This window comes from Amaranthus tricolor, chromosome 11 (assembly GCF_026212465.1).
Source record: "Amaranthus tricolor cultivar Red isolate AtriRed21 chromosome 11, ASM2621246v1, whole genome shotgun sequence".
NCBI classification, from domain to species: Eukaryota; Viridiplantae; Streptophyta; class Magnoliopsida; order Caryophyllales; family Amaranthaceae; genus Amaranthus; species Amaranthus tricolor.
The window spans coordinates 23,229,450-23,256,417 of record NC_080057.1 but is presented as its reverse complement, the minus strand read 5'-3'; the positions used below and the strand labels follow the sequence as shown (position 1 = coordinate 23,256,417).

Below are 26,968 nucleotides of genomic sequence, written 5' to 3'. Positions count from 1 at the left end.
TTACCACCACATCTATTTCTAATAAAATACCCTCGGACCGCTAGTGACTACTCATGGAGACTGTAGACTGGCCCCACAAACCAACACAAGTTTTTCCAGCGCACTTTGGCCTCACTCGTGCGCACCCGAAAACACTTCTTAGGAGGTCACCTATCCTAAGATTGCTTCCCACCAAGCACGCTTAACTGTAGAGTTCTTAGCAAATGGGCTCCTTAGAAAAGAAGATACACCTTGTTGATATGAGTAGTCTATCAATCCTTTTTCAAGCTAAATTTGGGGTATTACAGTTCTACATTTAAATGGAGTTGTAACTTGGAAGTGTAGGAAATACTATGTTGAGTTTATATTATGTAAGGAAACGGAGTGGAATCGATCTCTTATACTTTATTGATTATTTTGGCTTAGCTTATATTAGCTAATTATAATACGGGTATGTTAGTGTGTAAACCGATTTTTCTTTCTGATGAATATTATTTTAGCTACAATTTTTTCTCCAGACTCTTCTTAGCTAGATTTTTCTTTTTCATTCTTATCTAGATATTTCAATGATTATTTTTAAAAAAGTCTTAGATTTTTCTATATTAGATTTTTAATAGTAAGCATGGGCATGGGGGATGAAGAAAGATGCTTTGACCTTGTCTTAAACTATAATTCACTTTGGATTCCTTTTGTAGTCTATTGGATACCTATAAGCTTGTAAATCAAGCCAAGCTATTGCTTCACAACTTGAGCTTTATTATTCTCTCAAGTTTTTCATTCATCGTACTTTTATTGAGTTAGTTGCTCTATATCTTTAAAAACATAGCCAAATTATGAACTTTGTAAATTTACAACCCGTTTGATTGATGGTAATGAAGTAATGAAAATGAAATGTTATAATGGCAATAGTAATGAAGGAATAGATATGAGAATTGGTAATGAAAATTCTTTTGTTTGGTGTGCATGACTAAAGAATGGTAATGGAAGATAATATTCCACTGATTGCATTTGATTGTTAGTAATAAAAAATGGTAATACTACATAATAATAATAATAATAATATTCTATCTAAATTATTCTTTATCTTAGTTTCATAATATTCTATCTAAAAAATGGTAATACTACATAATGATAATAATAAAAATGGTAATGACTCTTAGTTTCATTATTGTATATTTGTATCTAAAAGCATTATTGTATCTAAATTATTCTATCTAATGATTTTTTTTTAATAATAATATTTTTTTAGATAATTACATACATTATCTTTTTTTTCTTCATTATTTTTTTCTTCAGCTCGAAACAACATTACCTTATTTTATTACCACAGTAATACTTCATTACCATCACAGCCTAATACCAGATTGTTTGATGGTAATAAAAATGACCCTTTTTGGTAATTTTATTATCTTATTTTATTACCATGCATTACCATTGAAGGCATCCAAACAACCAAATTTTTCATTACTTAATTTTATTACCATTACCGCCCTCTAATACCATGTACCAAACGGGCCGTTGGTGTTTTTGTTAGTTAGTTGATTTGGTCATCATCTTATTACTTGCATTAATTGTAAAGTTTATTAGTACACTTTTAAATCATAATATTCAATTCGATTTAGTTTTGTTTATCAAATCTACTCCTCATCTCTAATGATAACACTTTTTAAAAAAAAAATTTCTCAATGCTTTCTTTTAATAATATGTTTTGGATGAAATTTATTTGAAACTTGTTTAAATGAAGGAAGGATAATAAATACAAGAGATAGATTGAAAATGTTTGGTTCTCTATTTTCATGCACAAATGTTTTAAGCAATCAAGTTTTCCAATGTTGAATCAATTATTGAAAACAGATAAAGAAAATATTTAAATATTCCTACAAAACAAATTAGGGTTGTTACTTACTCGAAGGTGATATTAAAGAAAACCTCTTCAATACTCAAGTCGGCTATAAAATTTGAATTTTAAGAAAAATTTTAAATATGCATGTTAGAAAGAAAAAGTATGTAATATTTTGATATTGCTTATCATATTTAAGGTTCTTAAGAGTATTTGTACATGTTTGTCATTGTAGGATTTTTGAAGATTTGAATCTTTTATATGAACCAACAAAACTGATAATTGATTGGACTTGGGCTCTTTAGACTATCTTTCACTCATAATTGAGCATAGTTAAGATTTAGACCTTATGTCCAAAACAAAATATTAACCCTAAATACCACATATATTTAGTTATCACGGTTAAGGTTAATTTATGTTTTTTATTCAATAAAATATATATTTTTATTATAGGGTAGATTGAGCCTGGAGGAATAAGGCTAAGTGAAAATCAAACACAATACTTTTTTTAGAACATAAATTCTCTCATGAAATGGTCTTGGGGTGAGATCATCTTTATTTAGCTAATCCAATTTATATTTGATGTCTTAAAATGATAATTTATAACCTTAAAATGACCATTTTTACAATCATAGAGTGATTACTTATAATTATCACTAATAATTTTAAAGTTATTACTTTGAGAAATGGACTAATTATATGAGTTTGTTTTATAGTGAGATGATTTCATATAAAACTTATTGTTCTTAAAAACTAATTCATATTTACTCTCCAACAAGCACAATCGATGAAAAGTTGAAAAAAAGCTTATAACCAAAAAATTTTCCAAAATAAGCTTCGAGAAATTTTAATTTTTGAAATAAGTGTCTCCATATCAAAGTTGAGGTGCAGAGAACAAAACTTTTTTTTATCTTTTTTTGTCCCTTCTAACGCTATGATATTGTCTCTCTTTTATTCGCTATTTTGTTTGTTATTAGTAACTGCGAACGAAGAATTTTGACTTTTTTTAACTAATTTCTCTGTTCCCTGTTAATAACAAAAAACATATACAACCTCAGCTTTGGCATGAAAATACTTATTTTAGGAATTAAAATTTACTTAACCTTATTTTGAATTTTTTTTTTATTATAAGCCTATTTTTTTCAAAAGCCCAAAAATAAGAGATAGCCAACAACAAAAAAGCCCAGTAGTCTCGGTTTTGTTTGCGATTCAGGGAAAATTTGAAAAAAATAAGATAATTTAACAACTTTATTCCAAAAATAAGCTCGGTGAAAACTTTATTCCCAAAATAAGCGTCCGTACATCCAAACCTAGGTTTGGTTTAAGTCGCTGTTAGTAACAGCGAAAACCAAAAAAAAAAAAAAGAAAGAAAAAGATCAGTCGCTGTTACTAACAGCGACTGAAGCCTTATATTTTTTTCCAGTTTCCTTCTTCCTCATTTCAGTTCACGCCTTTTGTTTTCCCTTTGCCACACTTACGAGTTCTCTTCTTCTTTCCTCCATTAAAATCACATTCAATCCTTCAACTAAACTCATCAAATTCCAAGTTTGTACCACTAATTAGTTCTGTCATCTTCCTACATTGCCTTAAGGTACCTTTTTTTTGTGTTTTTTCTATTTTCGAAAAATTAGGGTTTACAAACTTTTAACCGACTTTCCCATAAATGTAGGTTCATAAACTTCCAATTTACTACTTCTTGTTGATCTACAGCTTATTGAGGTAGTTATAAGTTTTTTTATTTGTTGTTGATTTGAAAATGTATGTCATATATAGTGATCTTCATAATGAGGTTGTTTGTTCATGAATTTGTTGTTGATTTTAAAATGTATGTCATCTATAGTGGTAATATATTTATGAACGTGATGGTGATGTTGATTTTGTATGTATTGTTGTAGAAATGGATTCATTTCGTGTGACTGTTGTATGCTTTTGGAATGATTCAATTCGATCAACTAGTAACAATGTTAAGTATGGTGGGGGAAGACGTAAATTGTTTGCATGCAACTCATACATGGATTTGAACGAATTTAAACATTTTATATGCTCTAAGATTGACATTGACACTACAAGAAGTACTGTTAATTTAAGTTTTAAGTACAATATGAGTGGAGATTTGTTAGTTTTTCCGGTTGAGGATGAGGAGGCTATAGATGCAATGTGGGAGTATTCAAGGTCTAACCCTACTCCTTCTTTAGAGTGATATGTAGAAGAGGTACCCCCTAGGGAATGAAGATATTAATGTTGTGGAAACAAATGCATTCATGAATATAACTTCTTCTGCTCCTTCTCATACGCCCTTCCCTACCTAAGAAACCCAAAATCCCCTTATGCCATCTTCCTCTTATCCTTCTAAAGAACCCAATCAACTTCAATTTCAAGTCACAAATGATGATACTTTTAACTTAGAAGATACAAATGAGCCGTGGGGTGATGTTAATAGCGAGAGTAATGAATTCGTAGAAGCCCCTTCTGAGGACGATGTGGGTGTTGACGAGGAGGCTCTAGCTAATGACATAAGCTTAGGCAACATTCCAACAATCATTGCTCCTACACCCTATGCAATGATTCCCCCTTTAGATGAACACATTGAGGACAACTCTTGGAGGTCTTGGGATTGTGATACAACCTACACCGATGAAGGAGAGTTTCAAAAGGGTATGATGTTCGATAACAAGGATGCCTTGTTGGACGCTGTTAGATTGTATCATATTCGTAGGAACGTTGAGTACCGAACTGAGACTTCAAATCAAACCGTGCCCAAAAACTGGCTGGAGATCAACGTGCGCCATGTCGCTCGTTGGGAGTACAGGCTAGAGCTTCTGGCCCAAGGTGCGCCGATCGAGGCTGTAGGCGCACCTACTTCTGCGGATTACATGCCGTGGTTCCTCTGCATCACGCGTCGATGGATGACACCACGAGGTATCATGGCGACAGCCGAGTACGCTCCTGCAGCACCGACGATGACACACTTTGTAAGTATTCTTCAACGTTGATTATTATCCATAGAACTTACACGTTACACATTTCATTAACACTTACGTCTTACTGCAGGCACAGGGCATTGCTTCAGTCATCAGCTCCTCCCAAGAGGAGCCCGTACGGGAGATTGCCCAAGGCATACTCCGAGGGACGCAGTTTCAACACTTCATTCCGGAAGTGACTGCACCCCACACCACTATGTACGAGTACGGGTCATCTCCTCATCATGCCGACATTCATCCTGAGGAGGTTGACTTAACGAGCCCGGACTACGATGCCGGGTCGTCACAGGGTGCCACATCAACAACGTATCAATCAACTCCCCTACCTGAGCGTCATGCGACGACCTCTTACTATCGTAGGAGGCGTCGTAAACTGTCACAGTTAGACAGGGTACAGGAGGAGGATTAGCATTAGAATACTGTTTGTATATTTTGAACATTTGTACATACTCAATATTTGTAACATTTGTTTTTTTGTGTATAAATTGTAACATATATGTAGATGTATATATTTTTATGGTAGTATCACACGTTTATTATGAATGAAATAATGTTAAGTACTTAGACTTTTCGGCGATGACTCATTCCACCAAAAATGCAGTATGAATTTAATCAAAAACAAACAGACAATTATATTCAAATAGGGAAAATGCTCTCGAAAATTCAACACAATATCATTCATGTTCAACGAATCCATATCAAATTACATAGTACATTCGTTAAGTTAAACTACCTTCGCTAACTAAGATTGCTTCTTAAACTTTCTCATAATCCTTTCAGTCTCTTCCTTCCTATGTGCCATATTATCTATTTGTCTCTTTAGATTAAATATCTCATCTTTAAGCTCTTGTTTTTCCTTTTCAAACCGTATTATTAAGTCTCTCTGCCATTTGGTACCCTCCGGAGCAATCCATCTAAAGTATGTGCATCCTAATCTTTCAACCAAGTAGAAAGGGCAAGCAACAAAATCACGCCCTGGATCGAAGTCGCTCCAATCTGTATTAATCTCAACTTCATAACCACAATCACAAAACTCTTCAATACAATGCTCCTTTGACATCTATGAAACATATATAATATAGTAACGTAAGTAAACTTTCAAAAATAATATTAACATTTATAAATTGAGAGTAAGACTAACATAATACCTTATGTTACCTTTAAAAATTGATTCAATACAACAAGATTGATGTAGATTGGATATAATGAAGTAGGGAAATGATGAAGTTATTTATAGAACATCATTACAACGGCTATTTTCAAGTTCGTAACGACTATTTTTCTAATTAACAACGGCTAGTTTAATTTGTACCAAAAAAAAAATTAAGACAGATGAGTCACTGTTACTAACAGCGACTTTAGCCTTTTATTTATTTATTTTTTTTTCTTCTTTCGCTGTTACTAACAGCGACTTATACCAAACCAGTGATTTGAATGTACGGACACTTATTTTGAAAATTAAGTTTTCACGGAGCTCATTTTGAAAAAAAAGTTGTTCAATTGTCTTATATTCAAATTCTCTGATTCGGGCAGGAGAAAGCATAGTACTTGAAAAATATTCCTTTCGATTCGAAAGCGTGAGCACTGAGCAGAGCTAAGCAAGCGGCCATGGCAGAAATTGCTAATCCAGGAAGTGATGTTCCTCCTAACCAGACTATTTATATCAACAATATCAACGAAAAGATTAAGCTCGATGGTAATTTTGCCCTAATTTCTTCAATTACTCTTGTTTTATTTTCCTTTTTAATTTTTGCTTATAACAGAGCTGAAGAAGTCGCTAAATGCGGTGTTTTCTCAATTCGGGAAGATATTAGAGGTATTGGCATTCAAGACATTGAAACATAAAGGTCAAGCTTGGGTTGTTTTCGAAGAGGTTTCTTCTGCTACTAATGCGCTTCGTCAAATGCAAGGTTTTCCTTTCTACGACAAACCTATGGTATTTTCTTCTGTTGTATAATTTCCTTGTTTATTTGTCTATAATTTTTAGGGTTTTGTTTGTTGATTGACGAGTCAAATCTTGCAGCACAATATTTATGGACTTTCTTTTTGTATGTTGTCTTTGGAATTGTGATTTATGATTAAGATATAGTTGTAGTTAGGTTTTAGTTGTAATTAGTTTTGAATTGGTACAAATGAATGAAGGATGGTACACATATAGTTCAACCTTACCCTACTCTCGATGAAGTTTATGCTTTGACCACTGAATCCATGTTTTCTGCGATCCGGGGATCTTTCTGATTAGTTAGATTACTGTTTTCCTTTGATGGTAAAAAAAATGATTGCCACCTGTGAGGAGGATTTTTGTTGGAAATACTTAACATGTGAGGAATATCCTACATCGATAGAAAATTGGGTTGTGGACTTGCATATAATGCTTGGTGAGTAATCATCTTAACCATATGGTTTTGAGAAAGAGTAAAACTCATCATGTGTTGTATGCAAGGCAACACTCATTACTCGTGGGTTGTGATATGTCCACACAGGTGATTATGTGACGAATTGTCATGACCTAACAATTTTCACATCCAAAGGATAGATTCCAACTCAAGAGGAAAGGGTTGAACGACCACTGAGTGTACAAACCGAGTGATATAGAGTAGGAGTAGGATGAGAGGCAAGGGAAATTTGAAGTTAGGCGTTTTAGAGGGGAAAGTGGAACCCTGTTGATGATTTGAGGTTAAGTATGGATAGAGGAAGGGAAATAGACGATTAAACTTGAAAGGTTTTATTTATGAGGAACATGTGGATATGTGCATAAAGGAGTTTCAATTTGTAAAAAGTGGGCTTAGAATCCAATGTGGGAAGGATCAACAAATATTAAGTGGATTTGGACTTGGTGTGGGATATTTTAGGACCGGGATCGACAAATGGGTGAGGGAATTTTAGGGATGGCCAAACCAACAAATAACTAGATAATTAAAATACGGTATATGCTCGTTGAGATTTTCTTTTGTGTAAGCATATTGAAGCATGCTTTTTCTGTTTTCCAATTTACATTAAAATCTCACAATCAATCTTAAATTGATATTTTTTGTTTGAAATGAAATTAGAACTTTTTTAGTTATTACTCACCGAGTCCTTAAATTTGTTACGCTTGCATTTGTGGGGTTATTTAGGGTTTGGTTGTTGGTAGTAAGATAGAAAGACGAAAAACAAGCGTACATGGTCATAGTGCAAAAAAAAGATTTTATCGTATCGTAAAGGTTTTCAAATTTATCAAATCGGTAACATTTGCAACATAAAGATGTAAAAAATGCGTTTTATACCATTTCAAGTGATATTTCAAGGTTCAGACCGATATTTGGCGATACGACAACTGCATCACCCATGTCCATCACCGCAACTGCAACCGTTAGCACATTGCACTATGGACAGGGTGGACCGGTGGAGCTACCTAGTTTCGTGGGGTTGCATATGCAACCCTATCTTAAAAAAATGAAGATAGTGCAAGGTGCCAAGATCGAAACTGTGACCTTTAGAGGAGCTGTTTCACTCACAAACCATAGAACTATTACATATTCTTTCACGTCATTTATGTTATTATGTATCATACTTAATAAAGATACTTACATTGTTTTGTACGTAACTTAATAACCTTCTTCTTTGACTTATTTCTTCAATCTCGTTGAATTGAGCATTTGCGCCACCAATTATGTGATCATCTACTATTAGTTATTCCTAAATAACCTTCCTTCCTTAGTTTTTAAAAGCACGAGGTGCACTAAGGTGCTAAAGGCCCTTAAAGCATAGGCGCAAAGCGCAGGGCGAAGGCGTGAGCTTTTTGTATGCGAACCGCACTTTTTTGCTAAAGCTTAAAAAATAAGTTTTAAAACATATATAATACTTCAAACATGACATTCATATTTTCGTATTAACAAGCTTGAAAACATTTATTATTCTTGAGGTAAACATCACTTTAGCACAAAACTATTAATGAGAATACGAAGCATTCCAAATGTTATTTTCTTCTTCGAATGCTTTTTGTTTTTCTTAAAGTAGCAATGGTTTTTCGAACTTCATATTCAAGTAAATTTGAGTTTTACTTCTTTTCGAACAAGCAAGCATAAGTTAATTACCGAACATAACAAGGAAGCGCACCGAGCGCACAAGTCGCAAAGCGAGGCACGGTTTTTTAAATCTAGGCTTCCTTATATGAACTTCCTTATCTAAACTCGGCTAACTTGGCTTAGCTTCATTGTGGATGCATCATCCTTCAATTAGGATAATGACTAATTTTTTAGTTGATGCTTAAAATGCTTAGCTTAAGCCAATGAGTGATTGTTTAAAGTATTAAATATATTTTGTAGGTTTACTATTTGCTTTAATTGTGAAATTTTCAAATTTGTAATTGATCTTTAATTGGATTGCTGAAGTAAATTTTGTCATTAGAATTATTGAATATGGTATTTGTTGGGACACGACTAATGGGTAAATTACAATTTAAAGTATGCTTATGAAATACTGTCTTCTAAAGAAAATAGTTCAGCAATGATGGGAAGATACTCTTCTTTCTTAAAAAGATTTTAACTTTGCTGATCTTGGTTTTGTTAGTACGTAAATTTGGTGATATGGTTTTATGTGTGTTTCTGTCCCTGTTTGTTATTGTGTTTGTGTCTCGAATTAAATTGTGCAACACCATCTTTCAAATCTTGGATCCCCCAAAGCGGATAAAGTAGATGTTCAAATAAAATGAAAGAGAATGATTTTGTAGATGAAATTAAAAGAGAAAATGTGGACACATTGTCAATTTTAGAAGTGTAGCAAAACAAAAGGAAATTTTAATAATTGTAAGGGGAAAGATGGAATGTGAAATACAAACAAAAGGAAAGCCCACGATTTGTCTTAGGGTCCAATTTTAATTACATTGCCTCCCCATTTTGCTTTCAATTCAAGCTCTATCATTCTCAAATAGCTCACTGATTGAATAGTAACAATGTATCCCGTAAAATATTAGACAATGAAAACAATGCTTTATCCTAACTGAGAGTTTCTTTGGTGTAATTAAACAGTTATTATATATTTTGTATCTCATGCCTCTTCAAGTTTTCTGGCTGTTATAAATTAGCTATTAGCATCATCTTCACTTGTTATAGAATGCCATCATAAGGAAGTCAAAGTTTTACTGCCGGACGCCAGCAGCATTTTGCTAACTTCACTGCCTCTCTTCATTACTGTACATGCTTTATTTAAGTATGAAATAGCTTAGCAATGAAATAGGTACAACGTCACTCACAAAATTGTAGAATTATCAAAATTGAAATTTAAATATCATGGAGTGAATGTGTTGGCAATGCTTCTGCATCAGACAAACCATTAAGTACCCGCAACATGTCGATACAAATCACTATTCTCATATTCTTCTAGTATAGAGTTTTAATATCTGGGGAGTGGACCTGACCAGAGTTTTGTTAACTGGAAACATTTTTGTTTATATGTAGTTGATTGCCGTGTGCCCATGTCTATTCATTCATTCATCTGATTAGGGAGTAAATATGATACTTTTATATATTACTTGATTACTGCAGAGAATACAGTATGCGAAGACCAAGTCAGATGTAATTGCAAAAGCAGATGGTACTTTTGTTCCTCGAGAAAAAAGGAAAAGGCAAGAAGAGAAAGGTAGGAACCTTCATTCTATTTGCTATCGACTAATAATTCTTATCAGCATATACCTTTACAACAACCTTGCTCGGTGGTATGATGTTATCCATACTAGCAAATTAAAACTTTATTTGACTGCTTACAATATAATGAAGCATGAAATGGAAGAAACATGACTTTAGTGGCAAGCTTTCTAGTTATGAATACTTGGTAGAAGAACAAATCAAATGCATAATTTTGTTTCTCAATGAACAACATTTCTTGAATTTATAGAAAATTAGTGTATTTATATTTGGCCCTAAAAAAGGACTTCGTTTAAATTTTGGTCTTTTTATCAAAGAAATGTAGTTATTATAACATTACAATATCTAACAATGTAAACTTGTACAACCATGGGAGTCCTTTCAGTGAAAGAAAGAGAAAATGAATGTTGATTGTTTTATTAGTATTTTGGTTGATTAGAACCTAGAAGGAAAACAATTACTTGGAAAAGGGATTTTCCCCATTTTCCTTTGTTTGGTTTGCAAAGGATGTAAAATAGTTTCACCATGGATGGTAAATAGTTTAACCTAAAGATTTGAAACATTTTTCTTCTGCAATAGAGGGACATTTTCTCTCTTCCCCCCTGCTTTCTCTCCTCCTTTCCATTTCCCCTTTCACTTATACTTTCCCAACAAAGAAAACTAATCTGCAATAATTTTTCTATAGAAAAATGTTCTCCATAAATATTCTTGTTTTATTGAGAATATTTTTTCTGTCAAATCCTAGGCTCTGTATGCTGGTAATGAACTTGCGATTTTTGAGCTGTTGATGTGCAAATTTTATTTAACAGCAAGCGCACAGTGTATATGTAGCTATACGGGTAGAACGCAGGGAAGCGAGTTAATAGATTCATTTAGTTTATGACCACAAGATACGGACAAACAATATAATTGGGTTGATATCTAACACTACTATGAGCAATAATCTAAAATGATGCAACTAAAACAAGTAAATAAAGCAAGGGCAATAATTAATATGAAGATAACGATGGGAAGACAAATCTAGGATGTCGGGAATCGCCTACTTCTGACATGGAAATCAATTACTCTCATGATTGTGAATCTTTGACATGATTAAACGTGATCTAATAATCTCAAGCTTCCACTTTATTGATCAATATCGGTTTAAGACCTTACTAATATTAATCCTTAAACTTCCGTTTTATTGGTAGTATGAGTTTAACTTAAATATATCTCAATCCTAAATATATCTTATCTTAATCTCAAACTTCCGTTTTATTGAAAAGGTTAATAAAAATATTTAAACTAAGGTTCATTAAGCATAAGTTTAATTATAGACTCAAATTTCACACAATTTATCAATTAAAAATTTTTCCATGCTTCAAATTAGGGTCAATCCTTAATCCTAGAAGAGAAATCTACTCACTAGATATGTTAATCAACATGAAATTGACAATGAATAAAAACCTAATTAAAATGCTAAACATAATGATAATGAGTAATTAAAGACAAGAAAATGAAATACTTACTAATGGAAACATGCACAAACTATAAATAATGGAGAAAGCATAAAATTGAGTTTTTCATCTAAGAAACCCTAAAAACTAAGAGAATTCTTAAAATTAAGAGCTAAAGGGAGATAAAAAGCTAAAAAGTAACTACCACCCTTTTATACTAAGGGCTAATTTTGGGTTAAAATCCCTAAAAATAACTGAAAAGTCTATAATAAAAATAAAATTAAAAATAAAATAAAACATTAAAGTAGCAGTTGGAACTGTCGGACGAACTTCCATAGGAAACAACCAACTCGGCGGCTATGCACTTCACCAGAAAGCTGAGTCGGCTTTGAAGACTGCTCAGAATTCAAATTACCAGAATGAAACGCCAACTCGACGGTTGCTTTGGGTATGTGAAAGTCGAGTCGGCTTTTAAGTCTGCCAAAATCATGTAATTTCCAGAACATAACGCCGACTCGACGTTGCTTGAACACTCTATGAAGCCGAGTCAGCTTTGAACACTGACAATGATGCATATTTCCAGATGTTAACATAGACTCGACTTGGCTTGGGTACTTGATAAAGCCAAGTAGGCTCTTCTTCAAATTACGAAAATTTGTACTTAGGATCATTTGTGACTTCTTTCTTCATTCTTCAACTCATGAGCATCATTCTTCTTCTCAAAATGTCTTGCAATTGTATAAGCCACAATCCTTGCACAAACACACTCAATAATCATCGCAATTAATCCATTTACTCTCAAATAATCAAATCATCATAAACTAGACTACTAGAGTAAATGAACTAAAAACAATCCTAAATCATCACTAATCTTCAAGAAAGGAGCATAAAAATAGGCACAATAAGTGCAAATAATTGCACTTATCACATTTATTACTGTTATGAGATAAACATGATGTTTACTTTTCTCTTCAAAATGAATTAGGCATATTATAATCCAGTCGACCTTTTGATGGCAATAATTTTTACATGTTTTCTTAATTACTATGTTGGAATTCATACTTTATTCATCAATATTTTAGATTGTATGTCCCAATCCTCGATGCTTGCAAAAATGTCATTTTCTCCCTTTTTTTTCCTCTAATTCACTTTTAGGCATGGATGAATTGACCAGCTATTTTATAGTTGTTGATCTAAGTTTGTGTGTCTGGATATATGGACGTTCATCACAGTTTGTTCCTTTTGGGTATATCTTGTCCTCACTTTGTGGTCGTTTAAATTGTACAATACATCCGGCCAAGGTCATCTTCTAGTATGATAAGGCTCCAAAACCTCTGGGATCTCTGTAAGATTCATGTAAAACAGAGCTAGTATGATAATATTTCAAAAAATAACAAGTTCATAATGTATAATGGGACAGCCTTAACCAACACCTTGGCCTTTCTTAGATTTCCCTTTCCTTCTATACAATGAGAATAATCAGGAAGCTAGCTTAAACCATTCATATAATTGTTACACAATCTGTAACTGGATTAAGGCAATGTTGAATCTACAGAAGCTGGAAAATAGTTGCTGAGAAGCAAAAGTGTATTTTTAATTTATTTTGGGTGAAACATAATTTGAAATTACCTCAAAGATTAATTGTTTTGGTGAAGTTAATGATTTAGAAATGAAAGATCAATTTTTTTCATTTCTGTTTCCTTTGATGAAATTCACTCTTTGGATCTTATATCTATTAAAGCACGCAGCTTTTTAACTTCACCTTTTCAGCTGTCTTCCACTGCTTCTAAAGAATGTGCATGTGTACTAGATTATAATGATGAAATTGCTTGGCTATTCACATCAAAATCCTACTATCTGTCAGTGAACTAAAGCAACTCTACAGTTAGAGAAACTGGAAAATAGCAGTAGAGAAGCCAAGTCATCTTAGTTTAGATGTGGCCTGTGGGTGAAGATTCAAAACAACCTATAAAGTTGGGTGAAGAATAAAATTGACATATCCCTGTTCCCAGGCTGGTGGATGATTTGTCTGATGAAATTTACTCTTTTGATAGTAATCTTGTCCTTCGGATGAGTTTTCCACTTCGGATTAAGAGGATATTACTTTGCCCCCTCATTACAAGAGATACTTGGTATATGATGATCATAAATTTGAGTAGATGCCTGTGAATGTTGTGGGAATGACTTCTCCAATGTAATTTCTGTGAATGTTGACTACTTGCCTTCTCTTAGGAAATTCAAATTGATTTGGCATAGGTGTTTTATTAACTCTGCAGTCCAAATCTTCTCTTAGAGATATGTTATCTGCTGAAGAGATTGTGTAGACACTAGAGTACAAGATACAACTGAACACAGATACCACCTCGTAGATGAAGACCAAAAGCTTTGAACCCAATCACGGGTTGCTAACATCGAAATGGATGTATGTCTGATGATCAGCTAACAAGAGGACAGCACAACCCCTTGACTTCTTTTTTTTCTTTTCATATTGAGATCAATTTGTAATATTAAAGTCAAAACCGTATTACCAACATATGGGTTTGGCAACATGGACCAAAACATAGCATCATGAGAGATCGTTGGTGACAAAAATTTTAAAATTAACAATGTCAAAACCTTAATCCCAACATATGGGTTCAGCAGTATGGACCAAAAATAGCATCATGAGAGATCATCGGTGACAAAGATTTAAAGATTATACTTCATTAAACTATCTGTTACTATTCTACAACTAAAAAATCAAGTCCAGTGAGCATACACTAATTTTTAGAGTGCTGAGAGAAATTAAACTGAATGAAATCATCAGGAGCAATAAGATAGTACCAGTTAAGGAAAGGGTAATTTTGCGTGAAGAACCAGAAGAAATGCTCAACTCCCTTGACTTATGATCTTTTAATTCTAGTATGATCTCAGTTGGGATTTTCTAGCAAAGGTGTTTCATAGGCACCGCTGCTACAATATTCTTGATGCTCATGTCAATTATTAAGCTAATGCAGTTTAACTTTTTTTTGGCAGGTAATAAGAAGCGGAAAGAACAACTTGATGCTAATCAAACAGCTGGTGGTGTGAATTATGCTGGAGCTTATGGCGTAGCGCCTCCAGTAAGTTTTTCTTTTACTTGTTTGTTATTCCCATCTCCATGTGATATAGCAACCATTCACTAGCTTTTGCTGATTAGGAATTAAAATCTCTGATTGCTGATACACATGATATAAATAGTAATGGAAAAGAACATTGTGTGTAGAGGAAAAGTACCTTGTTAACATGCTTATTGACCCAATGAACATTCAAGTTTAGGCTACAAGTATTAGAAGTTTTTTATTATTGAAATTCTGATTAGTTTGTTGTCTATTCTCTATATTAACAGAATGTTAAATACATGGTGTTAAAAGTGATAATGTTACTTAAATTTCAATGTAATTTGCTAGGAAAATCACATGTAAAAGGTTCATACTCCTGCTTTTCCATCTGTAAAGATTTTTTCCCTTCACAAAATTTAATCTCAACCATTATCACTTAAAGGAGAGGTATTAGGTGGTGATTAAAATTTGTAAAAGAATACATATGTTTGAGGTTGGAGTTCCATTCCCATAAAAATTACATGCTCATTTTCATGTAAATTTGCATTAGATTTTCTTACTATAACCATTATTTATGACTTGTTATTAAACGGGCCGCCAAAGTAAGGATAAAATCATATGAAACAAGAAGGGACTTTACTAGGCATTGACAAACTGTTTATTCTTTTTCTATAAAGTAATAATACTAAGGAAAATATCCTTTTGTGTACATTTAAATTTGATCCTGTGATATGCCGGGTGTAATTATTTCCATTTTCAGAGAACTAGGTTATGTTTCATTATCTTTTTCTTTGTGAAAGATATATTTGATTGCCTCATGTTTCGCCATCAAGAAGTTCTGGCATTTTGGTTATTGGACACTAAGTATTTGGGGAGACTTCAATGGAGAACTTCATAGACAAATGAAACCTTTTACTTACCGTTCGGTTATTAGGATTAAATGGTGAGAATGGTCATTGAAAGTTATTGTAATTTGTAATAATATTGATAGGAAAATTTGTTGATAAGTTTGATGGTCATGTTTGTGTTACAATTATCTCATTAACTTAACAAAATCAATCCGATGTTTTATCTTTTGGAGAGGTGGTATTAGGTGATAAGGGAAAATTATGAACAAAAAAATATTTTTGTTATAAAAGTTTCATCATTATGGGAATGGCATGGTGCATTTCACACTTGAAAATTCTCATTACCTCCATTTAGTACAACCAAATAGGTTGTAGTGGTGTTTAGACTACAAGGGTGGGAATGATGTTTAGCTTAAATGAACCAAGGAGAGGAGGTTATGACGAAGCAAATTAGGTTGAAGTACTAAGGAAGGCAGGATATGACTTATGACTTGCGAGGAATAAGCAAGGTAGCAAGACATTTGAGTGCATATCAGCTGTGAACTTGTGTAAAATGCTCGGCTTTTTTCTTGTTTGAAAGACGCTGTTTTTGATCACCATAGAAATTATGGAAATACTTGTACAAGCCTTGTCTAATTCAATATTTTTGCTGTATATTGTAGCTTTCACAGATCCCATATATGGGTGTGAAACCAGTTGTCCCAGAAGCCCCGGCTGCACCAAATAACATACTTTTTGTTCAAAATCTTCCACATGAGGCAACTACCTTGATGCTATCCCTGCTGTTTAGACAATACCCTGGCTTCAAGGAGGTGCGTATGGTGGAAGCAAAACCGGGCATTGCATTTGTGGAGTACGAAAATGAAATGCATTCAACGGTTGCAATGAACGCTCTCCAGAATTTCAAAATGGTTGGAGATAATGCAATGTTAATCACATATGCAAAGAAATAGATGACATCTTTGTTAAAACGTAGCGTATGTAGAGGATGATTCCGGTCTAGGAACTTTAGTCGTCTTGTTGTTTTCGAGTTGCCGTTTATCTTTCGTGCTTGCACCGAGTATTGTTATATAGTACAGGATGTAAACTTTTAGCTGGATATGTCTTTGAAACTTCAATTATGTGCCCATTCAACATACCGAGCATATTAAAAGTAAAGGATTTTACCCTTGATCAATTTGAATCTCCATACTAGAATTTCTATATTCCACCAACAGTCATGATTTTGCGTTTATTTTGAAATATTTAATTTAATATTGTAATCATTTAGCATAAGTAGTAGAAAACTACTATTTATAAGAAAATTTTAATGTATAGTCAAACTCAACAATTTAAAAGTCTACTAAAAAATATGGAAATGTTAAAAATGATTCTAAAACTTATTATATAATTGGAATTTGTCTTGTAGCTCAACTGCATGAAAGGTTCTCAACATCTCATCAAATTCAACCTAATTTTTACCACAATTCTTTCGTATTGAACAAGTAAAAAAAATAATTAATTAAACTAGGAAACATAGTTGAAAACAATCTAATTTTCACTCATCCGTTGCAATAATCTCACCTTTGGATTATTTTCTAATAAATCAATTTTTTGTTTGTTTTTTCTCCTGACATACCCGATGACCTAAACCATCACAACCCCACCCCTCCATTCACTCACAGAGTATGCTGGGAGCAAATACATATTAAAGATGATATGATTAAAAAAGAATCAATAGATAGTATTACTCACAGCAGATAAGTGAAAGGTTTAAATACTCTTGACAATTTTTCCACTAAACTAAACAAAAAACTAAACTTTGAATTTTGGTAACATTGAGTCATATACAATTTAAAATTTTCACGTGTGACTTTAACCGCTTTTGATACTTTGTCTCATGCAGGAAAGGCTCTAAGCACAACTTATAAGGACAAACACTCTTATGATAAGCATTACAAACGCTATTATATATTTCAATTAGTATCCATCAATCCAATCCCATTATCAACCCAAGCTATAGCTTCTGTAAATGAACCTTTAATTTACATGCATTAAAGAACCTTTACATGGATCAGGTTGGATCAGGTTGGCAAGGAATAAATACTAGTATTTGAAATAATTTGACAAGATCGATATGATGCTAAGAACTTAGATGAACGATACAAACAACAAAGAATAAAACAACGTTTGATAATGTAAACTTGCAAAGAGACACAAAGATATAAGGAGGTTCACCCAAAGATGGCTACGTCCTCCGTCGTGTGTAGTTTCTGTTTATATTATATCAATGGAGTATAAAATACTCTTACAAATGAAGTATTACAATTGTGTAAGAGATAAAACAAAAGGCTATGTGTTTGGCTTAGGGGTTGTGTTTGATGTGTGTTTGAGTGAGTATGAGAGCTCTATTTATAGTACTAAGTACATTCAATGACAATTGCTCACTTAATACATGATTAATATTGAATAATGAATGATATGAAACAACCCTCAAGAACTTAAAAGGTCGAAAACCAGCATTCTAGACAAGTCAGAGCAATCGCTCGACCAAATCAGAGAGTTCGCTCGGTCGAGCGAGCTACAGACAGCTACTTGATGTATTCTGTCTAACCGCTCGACCAACCCAAAGAGCTCGCTCGGTCGAGCGACCATCAGACTTTATCTGTCAGATTCTGCTCAAGCAAAGTATCTTCCAAGACCCTTTGCAATTCTTCATTAATCATCATTAACACCAATAATTCCCATAAATACTTCACCACAATAAATCACACTTAAACATTACAATCATTAAGTTAACAACTTAATCATCCAAATTATTGAATTTCAAACCCAAAAGTCACATATGAATGCACACATCAATTGTGCACTCAAGTCACACCATTCATAATATCATTCATAACATTATTGTATTGATTTTTGTGTAATACATTTGTACTGTTTATATTATCTGTACGTAAATATGTATTCTGATAAGGATTGCATGTCTGCATCTCAAGCTGCTCCTGTGTTGAATACTGATAGGAGTATTATATTTATATACTTCCTCCTTCCACTATAATTACTACATTTTACATTTTATGAAATTTTATGCGTTATTTTGATTATTTATATGAAAAAAATTAATTAGAAGACATCTTAATATTAATTCTATTTTTTTCAATAATGGGTTGAAATCGTTGTTTCAGACAATGGTTTTCTAAAATTAATATGAAAGCGCATATATATATATATATATATATATATATATATATATATATATATATATATATATATATATAATAGGGTCATAAAATTTTCTTGTTGTTTAGTATTTACCTCATGGAATTGTACTATCGATTAGCATGTCCCCTTTAGATATTTCCACCACTTAAACAAAAAATAGATGTAATAACATATAGCAATTCAAAAATAAAGAGAAAATGTTTTTATTCTTTAATTACAAAGTAAGTTGCAGGAAAAGAAGGATTAGATGAGTTTCAAATTTAAAATTTTATCTCTATAATGTGATATTTGCTTGTGAGATCTGAACTAATATAAGAACTTTACTTGGAGAATGTCGTACTAACTCCAACTGAGTAGGGTGGTTTTGGGCATGTGTAAGGTGTCCAATCGTATAAGCTCTATAAATAAATTAAGGGGCTTCAAATATTATTCCACGTTAGGCGTTAGCTTATTCTAAGTTTGGCTTTGTCTAATTATTTATTTTTAGGCCCCAAAATTATATAAAGAAAAATAAAAGAAACAGGACCACTAAAATTAGTGCAAGGAGATGTTTTAGGGGCTCTTTTTCTTATTGTCATATGGTTATGACTATGAGATGATTTCTCCTTGACTTATGAAGTGTGTGCATAAGTCCAGACCAATTTATAAATAATTAAGATCCTAATTTATTTTTTTATTAACTATAGGATAGGCTAAATGTCCATTTTGATATTCAAAAGATTTATAATTTTTTGGTTTTAGATTATAATGAATTAAAGTTAAATGGCTCATTAAGTCATGAGCATTTCTCATTTATGCATGTGAAGTTGCACATGACTTTTACTACCACGAGTTTTGTTAATTTCATCATTAACAATTGTAAGTTTACGTATATTCGATCCTTCCAAACTCCATCTTAGGTGTAAGACACTTTACAACATTGTTTGTACACTTGTACTAGGTAAGCTAAAAGAAGAGCACTATATATGTTAGAATTGAACAAGGGACGGAGAGAAAATTGTTAAATTCTTTGAAGACTCCATGCAATTTTAAAAGTTATGTTCTTTTTCTAATAACTTTGTATCTTTAAACATTTAACCTATACTCAAATTTTTTCGGGCACTGTGCGGTCGAGTATGTTGAACATGTTCAAAACCTCAACCGAAATCAAACCCACGAAAATGCAATATTTGTTCGACAATTGAGACAAAACCCGATTCTAATTAAGATCATAATTAAATAAGTACTTCATTGAATTAGTAAAACAAAGAAGAAAGGAGATGAGAGATGAGTGTACCAGTGAAGTAGAAGAAAGAGGAAGAAGGTGAGGAGACCATTGGTGGAGAAGGGGAGCACGTGCAAGTGAAATATAGAGTAAACATTTGCACGTGCCCTGCTTCTCCAACAAAGAGCTACTCACCCATAAAACATAATAATACTTGCTTACTTCTATTATGAATACTAGCTACTTGTGTTTTTTTGGTAGCAGAAGAAGATGTAGATATGCTCTCTATTTATAGTGCAAAAACATTACTATGCTTAATGGAAAATACTCTACTAGTAGAGTTAATGCATCATGCATGGGAAGGGAACAATTCAATGATTTCACCTTATGTTATGTCATGCCATGCCATGCCATGCATTATGCCCTCGTATGCATTAATAAGTACTTGTTCTCTATTGAAAGTGCATTTTTTCTCATAGTATGTCACTTTTTCTGGTAAAAGTGTTATATATATAAGCTTGATTCATACTATTTTAGTGTGCACCAACTTAATAATAACAAGTACTTCCTCTGTTTTCATTTGTTTTTTTCGTTTACTTTTTACGCAGATTCTAATGCAAACTTAGAATTCAAATAATTTTAATTGTAGGTTTTTAAAAATTCCAAAAAGTATAAATTGAGACGAATCTATTAAGATCCCACATGCATAAATATGTTTTTTCATATAAATCGATGAGAAATTAAAGTCAAAGTTTAACACTAAAATATTTAAATTCTACTTAAGAAGAACATATGAAAATAAAAGAAATACTTCCTAATAATTATATTATAAACTAAAAATACTAATTATTTTTATATCTTTTAAGATTAGTACCCGTTAAAAGTAGAGTTCAAAAAGGATATAGGTGAACATGATTCAAAGTAGAGGAAGAAATTAAGGAATACAAAAAGTGAGAAGACAGAGAGAGAGAGAGAGATAAAGAAAAATAGTAGTAGGAGTTGGAGATTTCTTATCAAAGGAAGCAAAGCTTGTCCTTCTGACATTTACTAATTTCACCAGCTCTTTTCAAATTTATTTAATATTGTGAAATTTGCTCTACTTTCATTAGTCTCTTCTGGATTCTAGTATTAAATTTGTTTCAATTTTATTGTTAATTATGATTTATATTTTTTCAATTTGTATTCATACATTTAATTTATTATTTCATTTTATTAGCATATTTTTCTTCACTTTTTTATAAGATTCTTTGGGAGACTGGAGTATGACTCGTTGATTCATATTTTTTTTATCCTTTTAAATTCATATTGTATAATAACTTTAAAAATTCAAATATATTTAAGTTATATGTTAAAAATTCAAAAGAGTAAAAGTGCAACTAATATTAGAAAGAATAAAGCGCTAAAAAACATTTATAATGGCTCTCTTTACTTGATCTTGTTTCAATTTGTGTTCATTATGATATTTGATATGGTGCAAGGGTCTTGAAGGATGATGTAGGTATGATAATTCTTCTATTGTTGATTAGTCATACTACTACATATATGAGTCTTCAACCATCTTCTTTTGTTTGAAGAGATTTCATGAAATATTCTCACTCCTTTATTTTATGATTTTGAGTTTGTATTATGGTTATGGGCCAAGTCGGGTTGGATCCTATTAGACTCAGATTCAAATTCATTAGTTTTTTGTGGACACATACTCGAATATGAACTCACCAGCCGAAGCTGATTGATGTAGGATTTTAAACGGACCCTGAATAGGTTATTTATTTAATTATTCAAATCTAAACTTTATTACATTTTAAAGCTTTCAACATTATATTAAAAGAATTTTTAAATTGTGTATAAGTAATAATATAATTAATATTTTGCCTCGAGCCTGACAAATCTGAGAATGAGTCTTAGTGTTTGACGTAGTTAAGGTATAGCACGAATGTTTGCGTGTAAGAGTGTGAAGTGTACGTGGAGTGTTGGATGATAAATCATGATTCCTGGGATGGAGTAATGAAATTGAGGAGCAAGAAAAAAGCTTTACTACATATTATCATATGATTCCCTATGTTTTTCGTAGGTTTCAGCTTTTCCCCCACACGTCATGGGGTTTTTACATTTCAAACACACACAATACAAGAATTTCAACTTCACTGATTGCTGTGCAATTATTTGTGCACTGCCTTGCCTTGCTTTGCGGATTTCAAATTGATTGCGCCTATTTTTCCTGCACACTTTTTAAGGAGTATAAGTATAATTTTTTCGCTAATCTTCTCTAAAATTTAACTTTGTATAGGATGTTAGGTAAATAACTATAACCATGACCATGATAATACTTATAAATTTCTTTTGCACTAGCTTTTGGAAGATTTGTTGCTAACTCAATGTGATAGAGAGAGTACTGGCTCTGTAATGATTGATTGTGTGTATTTAAATTGATTGCGCGTATTTTCCTGCCCTCTTTTTTAATGGGTATAAGTATAATATTTTCGCTAATCTTCTCCAAAATTTAACTTTGTACGAAATGTTAGGCTGATGACCATGACCATGACCATAATAACACTTATAAATTTCTTATGCAATAGCTTTTGGAAGATTTGTTGTTAACTCAATGTGACAAAGAGAGTACTGGCTCTATAATAATTATTAATGATTCCTGAGAATACATCTTTTGTCATAATTGAATTAAAGAGTAAATAAACAATAAGGGAAGGGGTATCGATTCCATGTCTTATGGGTGGACGGGAAAAGCTTTAACCATTAAATTAAGACCTAAAAATTTAAATTGTGTGGATAGTATTAGAAGAGTGAAGAAATATACAAACGGAATCAATCAAAGAACTTTTTAAAAAAAAATTGGTTTTTTGTACACTCACACAACACTCATTGAATACTAAATACAACTTTTATGAACAACTATGCCAAAGATAGGAAAATATGTGGCATTTTTCCGTGGAAAATAATCAAAATTAGCAATGAACCATAAAAATTAACATAATGAAAAATAAATCTAAAAGATAAAAACATTACGGTTAGTCTTTTGAGAGACCATTTCTTTGAGAGACGTCTCTCATGTCCAACCCATTAAAACTTAATGCCTATTTACATTATCCTTAATGCCTAATTATATCATTCTTAATGTCTACTTATTATATCTTTAATACCTACTCACAATATCTTAAATGCTTACTTACATAATTTTTAATGCATACTTACAATATTTCAAAAAATATATATTAGGCCGCTCTAATTAAAAATGGTCTCTAAAAAAGACCGATAAGAATTTGCGAAAACATTAGCTAAGGGTTTGTTTTGAAGGATTAATATTTTTCAATTTTATTTAGTTTTGTGTAATTAATTTCAGTATAGCAATGAACCACTAGGTAATGTGGTCAATTTATATTAATATGGAGTACACCCTTAGTTGCTTAAAATTTACCTCATTTAATCATAAAAACTCTTACATAAAATAGTTTGAATGAACAAATTTAAAAAAACGGATCAATATTTTAAATTTGAAAACACCATTTATTGCCACTCTTTCTACAACAAAAATAAAAAATAACAAAAATTAACATTTTGAATTATGTTAAATTGCTTAAAAATTACCGCTATTATTATAATTTGGTTGGCGAGTCTAGCTATTGTTATGGGATGCGCTTGATCTTATTACTGATTAACAAACAATCTTTTGTCCATCAATAAATCGCCTCTAAATCGTCCCATACATGTGACCACTTATATTTAAAAGTCTAGTTGACGGCCTGATAAAAATAATTTCAAAAATAATTTATTTTTTTATAGTTGTCATTTTAATATTTGTTATGGACATTTTAGACCTTAAATAAAACACTTTAAATGTTAGAATTATAACTTTTGATTTTTAAATTAAACATTTTGAATCTTAGAGCGGTCATTTTAACTATTAGTGAAAGAAAAATAAGACTTAAAGTAGGAACTTTAAACTTTAAAGTAAAAATTTTATTCTTGTAATAAATATTTTAGTAGTTAGAGTAGGTAGGTAAAAATAAAGTTAATAAAGTTAAGCTTTGGACAATCAAGAATGGAAGTTATAACTGATCATTTAATATTATAATCAATCACTTAATAATTAATAATTATAAGTATTATTCTAAAACTAAAAATATAAATTGAATCAGCCAACAGTAGCGGATGTACATTGGAGCTCACGGGATCACATGCCTCTAGGCGTTTTTTTTTAAAAAAATTCAAAGTAGACTTTTCTATTGGTAAAAGTAAAAATATTAAATTAATACTGAAGCCTTTTGATGATAAATACTTTCTTATTTTAGTTATTTTGTTTTATTTATTTATTTTGTCTCATTTTTTTTATTAGATTAGTTGATTTATTTTGTTCCATTTCCTTTTTTGATATGTTGTATTTAAAATTTTAACAAGTAAAGATAAAATAGTTGTTAATTTTATAAACAAAATTACCGAAATTTCGTCCATTAGTTACTATCCCTGAGACTATAAACCCTAAATTCGCCACTATCAGCCAAATAAAATTTATGTCACGGTAATATTGTTTCAAAATTTTGTGGAAGAAAAAGATGGCCCGCTAAGAAGTCAATGTTGAGAAAGTCAGGAATATGTAAGATAATAATAATTGCTCGTTTAGGTTTCTGAAATTGACAAGTAAAAAATTCAACCAACAGAAAAGTAGTCAGGAACTCTGCATATTAATACACTCGTATTCTGGAAATTTTAGTTTGATTTTTAATTGCAATGTATACTAAGAAAATAAAAGGAAATAATCTAATCTAAAAAATGGTAATATTTATTTTCTAATTGATCAAATTAGAGTCGATTTTCAAGTATTTAATTAATATTTAAAAATTATGTTCAATTAAGAATCAATGATGAATTTAATGATTTAAATAATTAATGTTTATTTAATATTGAAAAATTTTACTTTACTTTTCTATAATGCCTTTGGAGCTATGAATGTTATTTTTAACTATATTTTAAATTATAATTTTCTTTGAAGGTATGAATATTAGTTTCATATATGTATTTGATTAATATTGAAAATTTTTTGTATCTGTATTAAGGATTTTTATTTATCGTTTTTCTTTGGTAATATTATAATTTTCTTTATTTTCCAAAAAAAAAAATCATGTGTTATAATCCTCCCTATTTTTACTTTTCAGATGAACATATAAAGGTAAAGGTAAAAAACACTCTTAATATCCCACACAAGGCAGGATTCGAATGGAGTTTTTTTCCCGAAAGATGCAGACAAACCATACTTATTCTGCTTAAGTAAGGAGTAAAGAGGATGTGCGCAGTTAAGAAACCCTCAACTAATACCTGTGCCTAACAGAGCTTCAAACCTTGTGCTCAATATGCAGATGCTCTATCCATTATGCCACAAGCACTTTTAGTTTTGGAATGAACATATATATAATACAAACTTTTTTAAACAATTAAATACTTTTTTTTAATTGCACCGAAAGTCCCAAACTAATGTTTACATTGTCATCACTTTATGGTATATTTTACCAATTGCAGCTATTATACGAGAAAAAAATATAATCATGTGCTATTATATTATATTTGTTCATCACATACTTTCATAATATCAAATAGATACTTCCCTTTTTTTAATTGTACCCAAACAAATAAACGATTTAAAAAACATATTAAACTGCGTAAAAAAAGTCTCATCTTATTAAAAAAAATTCTCAATGATTAGTTCACCTAAAACAATTAATATTTAATATTGTAATAAGATAAATTCGATTCACAAAGAAAAGTTAATTTCTGTTTAAATAAGTTAAAAAGAACAAACTCTTAAAATTATAATTTTAGATGCGTGCCTATTTAAGAACTACTTACAAGTTAAAATATAGAAGATGATTTAATATAATCCTCATATATATATATATATATATATATATATATATATATATATATATATATATATATATATATATATATAATATGAATGTTTGAGTGATAAAGCAAAAATTAAACAATGATTAGAATAACCAAATCTTGTCTTTTTTTTTTTCCCTATTTTCTATTGCAGTGATTTACTCTTAATTGAACTTATATTCATCAAATCAAAATATGATTTTGTTAATTTGAATTTTTTTTCTAGTAAATATTACGCCTATTATGTTAAAATGTACCCAATATGGAGAATCGTGTCTTATTTCGTAGCAAGTATCACTTTCATTAAATAAGGTCTTAAGTTCGATCATCATCCGATCTTTCCTTTCCCTTCTACTATATAATTAATCAACTAAAAAGTGTATACAATATTATCCAAATCACTTTGTATATTTAATGTTTGATATTTTGCACATTAAAATATTCTCACAAAATAATTTCCTAAAAGTAATTTGCTTTATAAAGATGTAGCACGCCATATATACATACATCATCTCGAAGGCAGATTAAAAATTCAAAATAAATTAATATAATATTCAAAGTTTTTAAATTTATAGAATATTTACAGTCGAACATCTTGCATACGCTTAGAATTACATCTGTCATCATAATTAATACTCCCTCTTGTTCGCTTTACTTGTCTCATTTGATTTTTGAACACTATTCATCAACTACTTTTATTATGTGATTTGTTCTTAATCTATAAGTTATAACATAGTCATGTGGGATCTTGTTTAATTCATCTTATTGTAAATTTTATTAATATCAACTTTTTATAATTTTTACACAAGTATAATTTAAGATATTTAAGATTGAAAACGTGCATTAACAAATATGTCAAAACCAAATGGTACAAGTAAAG

General features: G+C 31.3%; 1 protein-coding gene across 1 annotated transcript; it reads left to right on the top strand.

Annotated features, from left to right (window-relative positions):
• The first annotated feature begins 6,335 nt into the window (after nt 1-6,335).
• Nucleotides 6,336-16,985, top strand: LOC130827479 (U1 small nuclear ribonucleoprotein A-like). Its single transcript, XM_057693211.1, has 5 exons — nt 6,336-6,496; nt 6,564-6,736; nt 10,326-10,419; nt 14,876-14,961; nt 16,451-16,985. The coding sequence occupies exons 1-5, from the start codon at nt 6,409-6,411 to the stop codon at nt 16,739-16,741; spliced, it is 732 nt and encodes a 243-aa protein (XP_057549194.1). The 5' UTR covers nt 6,336-6,408; the 3' UTR covers nt 16,742-16,985.
• Nucleotides 16,986-26,968: the final 9,983 nt, after the last annotated feature.

Bases quoted from the DNA above. Each gene is read 5' to 3' on its own strand.
- LOC130827479 (XM_057693211.1), top strand. From the start codon at position 6,409: ATGGCAGAAATTGCTAATCCAGGAAGTGATGTTCCTCCTAACCAGACT. The intron at 10,420-14,875 runs GTAGGAACCTTC...TTTTTTTGGCAG, and splicing joins GAAAAGGCAAGAAGAGAAAG to GTAATAAGAAGCGGAAAGAA. The intron at 14,962-16,450 runs GTAAGTTTTTCT...TGTATATTGTAG, and splicing joins CTTATGGCGTAGCGCCTCCA to CTTTCACAGATCCCATATAT.